The sequence below is a fragment of the Nanorana parkeri genome, unplaced genomic scaffold, assembly GCF_000935625.1.
Source record: "Nanorana parkeri isolate BGI_ZX_2015 unplaced genomic scaffold, ASM93562v1 scaffold512, whole genome shotgun sequence".
NCBI classification, from domain to species: Eukaryota; Metazoa; Chordata; class Amphibia; order Anura; family Dicroglossidae; genus Nanorana; species Nanorana parkeri.
Genome location: NW_017306780.1, coordinates 306,249 through 319,288, shown reverse-complemented (window position 1 = coordinate 319,288; position 13,040 = coordinate 306,249). Strand labels below are relative to the sequence as shown.

The 13,040-nt window shown below is 41.6% G+C and overlaps 1 protein-coding gene across 2 annotated transcripts in view; it reads left to right on the top strand.

Moving 5' to 3' along the window:
• LOC108790915 (core histone macro-H2A.2) overlaps positions 1-7,224 on the top strand; it is a 16,778-nt gene extending 9,554 nt beyond the window's left edge. For both annotated transcript variants that reach the window (XM_018561278.1, XM_018561277.1), the window contains exons 5-8: positions 2,312-2,411; positions 4,555-4,644; positions 5,757-5,931; positions 6,862-7,224. In XM_018561278.1, the coding sequence (XP_018416780.1) occupies positions 2,312-2,411; positions 4,555-4,644; positions 5,757-5,931; positions 6,862-7,027 (531 nt within the window). In that variant the 3' untranslated portion in view covers positions 7,028-7,224. The remainder of the gene's footprint in view (positions 1-2,311; positions 2,412-4,554; positions 4,645-5,756; positions 5,932-6,861) is intronic.
• Positions 7,225-13,040: the final 5,816 nt, after the last annotated feature.

Genomic DNA, 13,040 nt, shown 5'->3' with positions numbered 1-13,040 from the left:
GGGGGGCAGCCTTTAATATCACTTTAAAGATATTTTCTTCCCATTTGAATGAGGCCTTATAAAGTGAATTACAAATTGTTCCCACTGTTGGACTCTAAAATGAACCTGACCAGATAGAGATATTGGTCTTCCACTGTTTACATGTGTTTGCATGTTCTTCCAGTGCCTGGGTGGGTTTAGTCTGCATGTCTATATTTACACGAGTATGTGTATGAGGGTCTGAAAATCACAACTGCAGCCTCTTACAGCAGACCTTGGTTACACGCGCCCCACACCATGTGTTCCTCGGATTACTTGTCCCTCCTGGGTGCCCAAGACCATCATGCGGATGTTTAGTATGGAGAGTGGTGGGAGATGAGCGAACATCTATTTGCTGATTTCCCCTGTGGTGCATGAACCCAGAAGCTATCAGCTGCCAATCTCTGGCCAATCTGATACTGACTGGGAATGGATCCAATCAAGCACAGTCTGTACAGGGGTGACATTAGGGCTCTAATAGGCCTAAGAGAACTTTTCTCCTGCAAGGTAAATAAAAAAGTTAAAAAAATAAATATAGAAAAAAAAAAAATGTAAAGCCCCCAAGCCCACATACACTTAAATAAGAATGCAAATACATGCTTCAGTGTGTAGTTGTGTGAAAACAAGAAATAAGCTACACAAATTAGGTATCTCCGTGCATGCCAAAGTGAGAGCATTAATTCTAGGGCCATCATGTTACTCACTGTTAACTCAAAACTAATGAGCTATAAATGTTTATAAAGCGTCTCCAATGGACAGTTTGGGGGAACTGTTTATTTTTTCCAGCGATGTGCAGGCGCACACAATTTTAGGGTTGCACATATTGGACATATATTCACTCAAGGCAACCTCATTTTTTTTATATTTCTACAAAATTGGATCATGGATTGGATCATGCTTGTGTGCACTAAAATGAATGTCTATTATTTTTTTACTTTAAGTATGGGCTTGATAAACAGTTACGCAGATATGACATAAAAACGTTAAACTGCCACCAATTATTCTAAATAGGGATGCACCGATACTTTTCAGATACCAGTGCCGATACTTGGCATTTTCATGAGAACTACCAGGGTTGCAGCGGTTGCAGCGGTTGCAGCTGGGACCTGGCTCTGGCGCTTCACCACTGTCCTGAAATTATTAGTCGATATTGTTTTAGAAAACCTGTCACATGACAATAAACAAAAATGTATCAGTACTCGTACTTGTAAGTTCTTGGGCAAGTACCAGTACTTGTACTTGCAAAAATGGTATTGGTGCATCCCTTTATTTATATTTATAAAAACAAAATCATACATTAAAACAGAGATGTACAAATCCCAGGAGCTCCGTGCGCTCCTTACAAATGACAGCTGCCTCCTAACTTCTGAATTTTTCTCTAGTCTTGGAGCTTGAAAAGTATCTGTATTTGTACTTGTACCGAGGAGGGCACTTGGTATTGGTACATCCCTAATTCTAAAGGGTTCTGCTTTCAGAAAATATATAATGTTTGGGGGGTTTTAAGTAGTCAGCCGCTTTTTCAACTCAATAACAGGACATGGCTGTACGCTATTACATGCCAACCTGAACTTGCACATTTATACAGGTATGAATGCATGCTCCTGGACGCAGACTAGCTGCATCCAGAGGTGTGCATTTGTATCTGTATGGATGTGCAAGTTCGGGTCAGGGTGTAGCTGCGTGCAGCCACGTCCTGTCATTTAGCTGTACAGGTGGCTGCAAGCACCATTTGCCACTTCCAGATTTCTGCATGGATGTGCTTGTCTGTGTGAATGAGGCCTTAATTGTACACTTTAACACATGTGCGAAAAATGAAAAATGTCTCTAGCCGCAAAAGCATTAAACACAAGTTAGCAATGGCAGCTTTCATATATCTATACTGTCAGTTTCCCTTGATGCAATTGCCTGCTTGGTGAAAAGTGATTTTCATTCTGATCAGAGATCCTATAACAAATGTGTGCGGAAACCATCCTTGAATTTCCCCCATGAACTGGGCAGTATTTTGTGATGTGTGCATCTTATGTGTGTGTGCGTCATGATGTGCTTTTATACTCATGTCAATAGGAATGTGTGAATATTTCACCTTTACTAGCTGATAGATGAAGAATCTGTCCTTTTTTTCAAAACTCCAATATATTCTCTTGGAATGTATTGCTACATCACACCAATAGTCTGCGACAAGAGACATTTATCAGAAGATACAAACATATGTCCAGAGACAAAAGCACTAAGGAACAGCTTCTAGATGTTGATTAAATGACATTTATCTCCCATTTTTTTGTTTCTCATCCAGCTGTCTTTGACTCAGAGTGATCTTAGCCACATAGGATCAATGAAAGTTGAAGGCATTATCCATCCGACTACAGCTGAAATTGACCTAAAGGAAGATATAGGTGAGTTTTCCACTGATGTGCACGGATTAGTTTACAGTGTCATTTAATTGGGTTATATCCAGTTCAAGAGGAACCTGAAGGTGCTCGGCATGGATGAGAAATCCAACTTCAGTTCAAAAAAATGGAGTGCCTATATTTTCTGTTGGCTCCCAATGTTCCTCTGCTTGTAGGCATATTGTTCCTTAACAACGGCAACTTAATCAAATGCATAATTTTTACAGTTTAGTTATAGCCAATTATAGTCTAGACCTAGGAGTCTCTAAGCATAGAACCGTTCTAAGCTCTGCAAAACATTTTTTGCACCGTACACCTTTCAGTGCAGCCATGTTACCATAGAACTGATATGTTGAAGTGAGATTAAAGTGACATTAAAGTGCATGTTTAGCCATTACTCACATTTACCCCCAAACCTCCACCTCTCCATCTAGAGCATGTCCCAGCATTATTTTTTTTCTTTTACATTTTTCATGTAGCAAAAAAATAAATAATAATAATAAATTGATTTTATTACTCTCTGTGACATCAACACCAACCTTTTATAATTCTTATGGTAGTACCTGCTGGAAGGTCAGTTGCTATTGACATACCCCCATAACTACATTGCACAATGCCCGTTTAATACACCCTGTGTGTGGGCCGGCTTTTAGGAGTCTTTGTTTTGCTAGGAAATAATTAAATGTATGCACTATGCACATGGTGCTGGAGCAATTTCTGCAGTGGGCCTGTGTGCAAGATCTATATGTTGGGCCCCCTTACATTAATTTTGTAATACTCTCGCGAAATCATAAAATCCCTTATAACATCTCAGATCAATTCTCTTTAAATAAATGTTTAAATACTACATTGCAGCATATAACAACATTTTAGTCCTGCTGGAAAGCATTACCTTTACTGTTGAAGAAAAACTCCAGGAAAAAATGTTTTTTTTGGGGAGAGAACCCTGTGTATTCTGTTTATGAGCCCTATTTCCCACAGCTTTGTGTCTCTACATTTAGGACTGTGCTTGTTGTCGTAACAAATGTGGTGCCTGAGGTCAATTTGGCCATCTCTGGGCAAAGACACTGGGGCAAAGTCTAAGAAGCCACCTGGTATTCATCAGCCCACCCCGTAAGGAGAGAATGGCTCATAGGTTGCAGCTCTCAGCTACCACCTTGCAGCTGTTTATTTTTGTCTAAAGTGTCTCTGGAACAGTACGCTTTTATTTTTAGTGTAACAAAACACCAGCATTGTGTCTAAGGCTGGGCACACACCTTACAACCATCGCACGACTTTTGTCTTGTGATGGTTGTAAGGAATTCAAAAAAATGTACGATCTGCCTATGTTGCACAGGCAGATCGTACTTGCGATGATCGCAAGCCACGCCCCCTGAGGGGCGGGCTTCCGATGACCGCAATGCCGAACGGGCAGTGTGCGCTTGTGCACACCGGCCCGTCCGGCTTTTATCTTACGAACATGCTACAGAACCGCCGAACAACGTACGATGCTCGGCGGGTTTTGAAACATGTCCGTAAGTTTAAAGTCGTGCGACCTTACAGTAGTAGAGGTCGCACGGCTTCCAAACACCTTACGATAATCGTACGATCGCGGGATTTCCCGCGATTATGGTACGATTATCGTAAGGTGTGTGGGGACCTTAAGCCTTTTCCATGCAATCTGCTCACAAAACCGCCCTGCTGCTGGTCTTTTTTTTCTTAATTGCCTATGAGCTTGAATTTTAAGTGTAGCAAAACACCTGCCATGATCTTGTTTTCACATTTTAGTCTATTTTACCTGGTGAAATTCACATTATTGTCCCTTTTAAGCCAGCTGACCTAAGTTGGATGGCCAGACGTTATGTTTACAAAAAAATAAGTCTGGTGAATTTCCGCAAAAAATCACCAGGACTACAAACCTCAAACATGCAGGGTTATTCTTGAAACCTATGGTAGTGGCAAACCCGAACCTTATCCCTAGCCCATAGGCACCACTAATATAGTTTACATCTCTATGTAATGATTACACTGCCTGAAGCTCATCTATATGTTGAATCATTTCAGCTCATTCATGCTCTGAATGTGTTCTATTGCAATTTCCACTTACTTGACTAAACTGCAGGCCAGTCACTGAGATGTAAGAAATATCTAATGGTTTATGTTATTATAGGGAATGCCCTGGAAAAGGCGGGAGGAAAAGAGTTCTTGGAAGCTGTGAAAGAACTCCGCAAAGCTCATGGACCTTTGGAGATGACTGGAGGTAATGTAGGGCAAGAGCCACAATGACAGCATTAGGAAAAATAGCTGGATTACTAGGCACCTTACAATTCCAGATCCTGTTGTCTACTTCTTGGATTTTGTTTATGTATTAGCCTTATGTATAGATTTCATTAAAACAACTTCTTTATCGTTTTCTTAAATTCTATATCTTCCACAGTCTGTGTCTTCTCCAATCACAGACCATTAGGGGTCTTGTCACGTTATGAATGAAAGGAAACTAGTCATGAGAGAATATGCATGGAAATTCTAGTTACTTGGCTGTCATGGTGATGTTTTTGTTTCAGGACATCTAAATTGCTGACCTGGAACAAATGTAGAAATAAGAGATTCTGAGTTTTCATTTGTTGCATGTTTCAGTGACTCAGAATATTCCAGCCAGGCAAACAGTATTCCCAGAATAAGGCCAGCAGCGTATGTATTTTTACCAAGACAGGTGTACTTTAAAGCTAAACATCAGACACCCAGCTAAATACATGGACTAAATACATGTATGAGCACTGTTTTACCTGGCAAAGTATTACTGTTTTCATCCATCCAGTTCTAATCTTTACAATGCTCTGCCCAAACACACAGTTCTACTGGCAGAGGACAAGACTTCATCTTTCTCTACATCAGTTTAGTAACACTTACAGGTCTCCTACCCAAACTGTGACTGGACAGTGAAAGTAAAAGAAGCAGGCTGATGAGCTAATCTCTGATACTCTCTGACCCTATCAGCAGGCTTCCTGCACTGCAGCACTACCGATTGGCTTTCTGTGCTGCTTCTCCCAACTCCAGTATAAGTACACAGGCACAGACACCAAATTCCATTCAAATACTTACACTGCTTTCATTAAAAGAAAAAGAAATGTAAAGATCTATTAATAATTACAGAACTGCATTCATTTGTGTATGTTGCATCTGACTGAGTTATAACTTATATAATGATGGATTGCTGGGCTCTGCTATGTATACCATAAAGAGCTGCTCTGCATATGCAGTCTCCAAGACAGAGTGTAAAACAATGGCTGGGCTATACACTACTGTAGAAATCATGGTTTTGTGCTTGCCTAGTGTAGCTATTAAATTTATCTTATCTTTTTTTCTTGCTAGCTGCTCTTAGTCAAGCAAATGGATTAGCAGCCAAGTTTGTTATCCACTGCCACATTCCACAATGGGGATCAGACAAATGTGAAGAGCAGTTGGAAAAGACCATCAAAAACTGTTTATCTATCGCCGAGGACAAGAAACTCAAGTCCGTGGCATTTCCATCTTTCCCTAGTGGCAGGTATGTCAACTACAAGCTTGAGTAAGAAAGCACAGAGACCTTCACTATGCCTGACTGATCACAGTAATATGACTGTAACAGCAGCTCTTTCCTATAATGATTCTCTAGAAGACTTAAGTTGTGATGTAAGACACAAAATGTTATATTTGTTTTAGCTAGACTTTGTTAGCTTTGTTGAATGTTAAAGGAGAACTATGAGGTGAGTGATTTTTACTCAACCTCATAGTTCGAGCCGATGTGTGACAATGAAACTGTCACACGTCGGCTCAATAGATCGGGAAGTGAGCAAACACATACCATCGCTCGCTCACTTCTCGATCATGTCCCTGCAGAGAGCCGTGACTGTCACTCATCCGATCCTCCAGCGCTGAATAGTGGAACGGACGGGGGAGGGGGCGGATGGAGCTGGCTCTGCCTCTAGATAGGCAAAGCCAACTGTCACTCACGCTGCTGGGTGGATCTAGACAGTAATGTCGGGATCCGTCCTGGCTGTGGCAGTCTCTAGCTACCGCGAGCTGTAGCTCGCGATATACTGAGCTTTGGGTCACGGGAGGACGCTAGTTTATGTCCTCCCGTGACCCTTAGGAGAACTATGGGGAAAAACACTTACCCCATAGTGCTCCTTTAACGTGTGCCTACATTTACAGCCAATAAAGGTGCCATCTTAGCCATTTTTGGATTGCAATAGCCATTTGAGGACTTGAAAGTAAGTGGGTTTAGTTCTGCTTTAAAGACAACACAGATTTGTTGCCCTTGTGAAGCAGCCTGCCTTGTACATAAACAGATGTCCTATGTATAATTATATCTTATAAGCATGAGTAAAATGGAAATGTTTGCTTAGTGCCAGGAGGCCTAGTTGTGCTTTTACAGTACTTACTTTTGCCACTACATATGTACTTATAGACCATTTATTCTGTTTTCTGTACCCAGAAATGGTTTTCCAAAGCAGACGGCAGCTCAAGTCATTTTACGAGCCATCTCCGGCCATTTTGGCTCCTCCAGCTCATCCACTGTGAAGAATATTTACTTCCTGTTGTTTGACAGTGAAAGCATTGGTATCTACGTACAGGAAATGGCGAAGCTTGATACAAAGTAGAAGGAAGGCCGACCATGGCTGGAGCAACTTACAGACAGGGATGGTTGGAAACCCATAATAAGAGGATCAGAACACCAAGAGCTGATGTTTTATTGTTAAGAATTATAAGAAGGTGTGAACAATGTTTGAAGTTTTGTGGTTTAAGGACAGCTTTTGGTTTTATTTTCTCATGGTTGAAGAGGTATGTTTGGGAAAAACGAAGTCTCATTATGAATTCCTCCTCCTTATGTAACAAGCCAGCACCCCCTTTGCATTTTTATAGAATCTGAAAATTATATCCCCCTGTCGTCATCAGCCATGTTTTTTCTTCAAGATTCTTGTTACCAATGTTTTCTTTTTTTTTTCCTGTCTTATTATTTTAGATTTAGTGTTAAAAGACAGCTGAAAAAAAAACTTGTTTTAGATTTGTAGTATTGGATTTTACAAGAGAAATAAGACCACAATATTATTTAAAAAAACAAAAACTGATCAACGTTCTTATATTGCTTGTCTCGTGTCTCTTGTGTACTGCGTTGGGTTAGTAACATTTTCTTGCCAAACATATGGCTGACAGACTAAATGCTTTTCACTTGATAAGGTCAAATGAAGTTTATTACCATGGCCAAACATATATTTATTGGCAATGCAATGTCAAATAGAACATTACTTGCCTACTACAAAAAGAGTTTACAAGTCATCACTTCTAGCACACATTTAAACAAAAGATCTCATTCGACAACAATTCTTGTTTAAAGTAAACCTGTGGTTTGCCTATGTGGGGTGTCTAACTGGTTTACTATGCTGGCTTCACCAGCCATGCATATCCACTTTCATTTGCTCCCCCCTTCTGTTGAGCTACTCAGAGGAAAGAAAAGTACCTGCTACTTTCAGATATTGGGGATCATATGACTGCCCCCCTTCCTCCCATGTGACTGCACTGGTAATTGGCCACTCCTAGCGTCACAAAGGGAGTGGGGAGAGTCTTTTACCCTGTGTAAGGTCAAATTAAGTTTATTACCATGGTCAAACGTATATTTGAATGCAATGCTATACCAAATAATTCAGCGGTTCTCAACCCGTGGGTCGCGACCCTGTCGGGGGTCGAATTACGATTTGCCAGGGGTCGCCCGCTATTAGATAATAGGAATGCTTAGCTAGATTCCTATTGGCTATTTCACTTTGCAATAGCCAATAGCAAACTAGCTATTGCACCCGTTCTCTGTTGCTGCCAATCAGCAGAGGGGGACCTGAAGTTCTCCATCCATTCCGCTTCTAGTGATTGACAGCAGCAGAGGGTGGGTGTAGTAGCTAGTTTGCTATTGGCTAAAGTGAAATAGACAATAGAAATCTAGCTTTGCATTCCTATGGTGGTTTTTTTTTTTTTTTATATTCTGACGGCGTACGCCAGTGGTTCTCAAGCTGTGGGCCGCTGTGTGATTTCTGCTGTGCTACGTGAGAGTCCTCATTAGCCCTCTCCTAGCGCAGCAGTGTCAGTTCTCCCGCCACGCCGCCAGATGTCGATGCAGCAGCCGTGTCATCCCTAAATTTTACCGTTGGGGTCACCACAACTTGGCAAATGTTACCAAGGGGTCCCACCCCTAGAAAGGTTGAGAACCACCGAAATAGATAATTACTTTCTTACTACAAAAAGTCATCACTTCTAGTACACATTCAAACAAGCGATCTCATTCAACAAACATGCAAATAATTCTTCTTTAAAGTAAACCTGTGGTTTGCCTATGTGGGGCATCTAACTGGTCTACTATGCTGGCTTCACCAGCCATGCATACCCACTTTCATTTACTCCCCACTTCTGTTGAGCTGCTCAGAGGGAAGAAAAGTACCTGGTACTTCCAGATATTGGGGATCATATGACTGCCCCCCTCCCATGTGACTGCTCTGGTAATTGGCGACTCAGAGACACTTTGCCATGTCACAGGGGGAGTGGGGAGAAAGTCCTTAGCCTTGTGTAACTTCCAATTTGCTTCTCAGGACTTACCCTGAGCTTCTTTGTTACTGTTGCCTGAAAAGAGGTGTTGGAGTGTAGGGAAGATAAGAATGTAGTTTGTGGGGCTGGAATTAAAATTAACAATTTGCTTTGTCTACTTTCAAAGAGGATCACAACCATGTTGATAATCTTAATTGCACCTTCAAGCCCCCATTGCATCTACACTTAGGGGTTGATTTATAGAACTTCCCCCCAGCCACACAATGGGTGAATGCTGTTCTCACGGTATTCCCACTACTAGATGGAAATTTCTATGCTCCTTGGCGTCATTTAGTGGAAGGAAATCCATGCAAATGGTATTCATCCAGCGTAGGACTGGGCGGAAGTTTATAAATCATACCATTAAAGTTTCACACTACACACCTACGTATAAACTGCTGCAGTAGCTGATGGCAGCTGAACATCAGGGCAAGTAGCTGCTGCAAAAGGTGGGATCTTTGTTTAGGCAGAGCTAATGATTGTCTGGCTCTGCTGAATGCCACCTGTTATCAGGGTCCATATGAACAGAAGCTGTAACTCTTTAGTTATTATTACCAGGTTGGAGGCTGCCCATGTAACTGCACTGGTAATTGCAGCTCTCCTCTTTCCTAGCTTTCCTCTCATGTGCACCAGGACTCAGACTAAACCAGTCAGCCATCATTGCATTGCTTCACATACACTGGTAGCTTGCTTGCAGGAGGACAGAACTCATGGATGACCTCATCAACATGCTGTTACTTTATTTTCCAACCAGCTTCGGGAGTAGAGGTGAAAATAGAAGCAGAAATTAAAAATCATTTTTTTCTGCAGTCACCCATAACATGGATGATTACCATAATGTTAGTGTGACATTGCCAAACAGCATACATGGAGGATTCCTGCAGCTACAGCAGTAAAGCTGTATATGAGTCAAAAGATCGAAATGGTAATTTTTGTTCTTAGAATTCCACCCTAAGTCTCTGAAAAGGAGACTTTTACTCATTTAGTTTTTTCTTATAGCAAACCTGGTGGGCTAAAATAAAATGTTAAATCATCACTTAGTGTATAATAGGCCCTATTTGAACTCGCTGGAGTGAAAGAGCGTGTGGGGCGGCTTCCTGTGAGAGGGGAACCGCTCAGTACATGGCTTTCTGACTGAACGGATGCGAAGCTTGGTCTGGCTCGAGGGTTCGGGGGCGGCAGAAGCCCGTGGTGTTGTGCCCCCTGGGGGTGGCGTCCCAGGGGTGCGCAGAAAGTCACATGGGTATGGGACCCCACTTGACTCACTGTGCACTTGGTCACACACCACCTTGCTTTTTCTGCACGACGCCTCTTGGACAGGCCTTATGGCTAGTCCGGGGCAATATTTTTGCACTCCGGCCCCTAAGGCCTGTCAGCGTGGTGCACTGACACTTTAGTATTATTTATTGCACTCTATGCACGATGCACGAATGATTTTTGATTGAATTACCCACAGATTGCGGAAGGTGCAGGTTCCTTCGGGGCCTATTCCTGATGCTGGGAGGAGGTTCTGTGCCTCTTACGGGGTTCTCTGCCTCCTCCCACCCAGGAGGTGGGTTTCTCTTCGGGAGATCCCACCTGCCAAGTACTGAGGGGGACCTGTTTCGGCAGGTCCCCATAGGAAATGGGTCCACCGGCCTTCGGGTTGGTGGACCACCAGTCTCAACCCCTGTCAGGAGCCTTGCGCCCCGGGGGGTCGGGAAATGGGTCCCTTCTTCGGAAGGACCTTGCACCCTTGTGCACGTTTTTGTGTGCTGTGATTTCACGGTTCACTTTTTTTGTTCACAGGGGGAAGTTTGTTGAGATGCACGTCCACGGGCTTCAAAAAAAAAAAATAGGCCCTATTTGAAACCAGAAAACTAGGGAGCTCTGATATGCAAACAGCTCTTGGTCCTCTGGTTGCTGGTCTTTCACCTCCTGTGTGCCAGTTACCAGATGTATTTGACCTGCCGCTGATCTGTTTCTGATCTGAATTTGCCCTGCTTAAAGCTACTTTTGCATTCCCATAGATTTGTATGGGGAGGGAAGCAGTTTTGATGCAAAAAGAAGCCTATCAAAGCTGTCTCTTGAGAGCTTTGTACTTAATTTGAATATAACATGACCCAATCACTGTACCATGGACATGCAAATTTGTACATTTGCATACCAAGCAAAATGGGCACTTGGTCATGCCCACTATTACCAATTACTGGTACTTCTGAAAGTGGCCCCACTTGAATGCATCTATTTTTGTGTGGTTTCTATCAGACAGAAACATGCCTGATGGACACTGAAAACATAGCAGTTACAATTTCCACTTCCAACACTTTTCCAGGATCCATATGTCATGTACTGCAAAGTATTAATATGCTTCCTGCATTAAAAGCTGCAAAAAGCAAGCATAATAGTTACAAAGATAAAAGGTTACAAAATGACAGATATTTAGCAAGTGTAACCTCTGGTCTAGAAGAAAGTAGACAAACCCCACCGTGTAACTGCTTCTAATAAACTAGATCTCTTTCAATTTATTTTTTTGTTTTTGTCATTCTCACCTAATTTGCTAAAGCACTCCATATCTTAAACGCATCAACCAAATACAAACATTTTCCCCTTGGTTGAAGGGCACTGCAATTACCAATACATTGGGTTTAAAGCATATTCGTTTGCATTTTACAACCTGCAGTATGTTTAATAAATGAGTGGCTGGACTTCATACCAGCTTCCGCAGCTACTAGAAGAGTGATTTCTAGAGTATAATAATGGGGATGCACAGGATGGCAGCTTTTGCCAGTTTCCAAAATGAAGAAGCTTATCACACTAAAATAAAGCCATAACTGGAATAAAGCAGATCAAATGTTTTTTTTTTTGTTTTTTTTTACATTAGGACCTATTCCCTCTCCTTTAGCTCATACCCACCCATGAATGCAGTAGGGCATTCTTCTTGACTCCCATGACGGAAAATCCATTCTGGTCACCTGTGGGACCTGAAGATCTCCTCCTTCTGTTCCAGAAAGGTAGAAGGCTTAATGACTAGTGTAGAAGGAAAGCGAGTGACCTCGCTTCTAATTTTTCGGCCACTGCCATGAGCACACTGTGGCAAAATCTGGCTTGTGCAAATAGTGGTGGAACGCATGTCCCATGAGCTCATTCAAATTTGTTTACATTATAAGCATGAACACAATGTTTGCATTCTTAGTTTTACCTAAATCTGACACTATAACCACAGCGTTGAAAATATGTGGTGTAATGTGTAATTAAATGCAGAATCTTTATAAGCATTAATCACCTGCACCCCAAGAACCTCTTCGATTACATCTCTGCAGACCCTTCCTCCTTTTCAACATGGCCCTCTATCCCCTCTTTCCACAAAAAAAAAAATCTGCACATGTCAAGAGATTAGGTATGCAAATATCATATGGGAATGGGGTTGTAGTAGAAGTGCCAGTTATTTATGTACTGCAAGGTTTTATAAGTACATGGATAGACATATGGTTAACCAAGTTTATTTTAATGTGTGCTTAGATACTTATAAACCTGATGATGCATCTATTCTGTCAATCGCTTATGAACAACAAAGTAGAATTACATACATTTTAAAATATTTGACTGTTGGTCAAACATCGCTAAAATCCGACATTGTTTACCATTAAATATCACATACATCAGAAATACTGCTATGCACAGATGTAAAAATATACTTTATTATTAACGAAGATAAACTTTGGTTGAGGTAGTGTCTTAAAATGAAATAAGCAAGCGTATCTAAACCTAAAAACTTAATATATTTCAGCTTACCAATCTTTAAACGTGGTGGCTGCATTGATTTTCTTTTTTATGCTTTTCTCCCTTTATTTTCAACTAGTGATCCAGCCAGTTAAACACTGCCTGTCTTAGGGTGGTTATACTCTGTGGCGGAGCAACGGAGCCACCCTTGGACAGCACAATTGTCACCCTGTGGAGAGGGTAGTGTTAGATGCACTAGCAGATTTAGATGGACATAGCAAACAAAATAAAGCCGAACTCCAGCTAACACCTTTTAGTCAGTTACAGCATGTTTTTTGGTTTTCC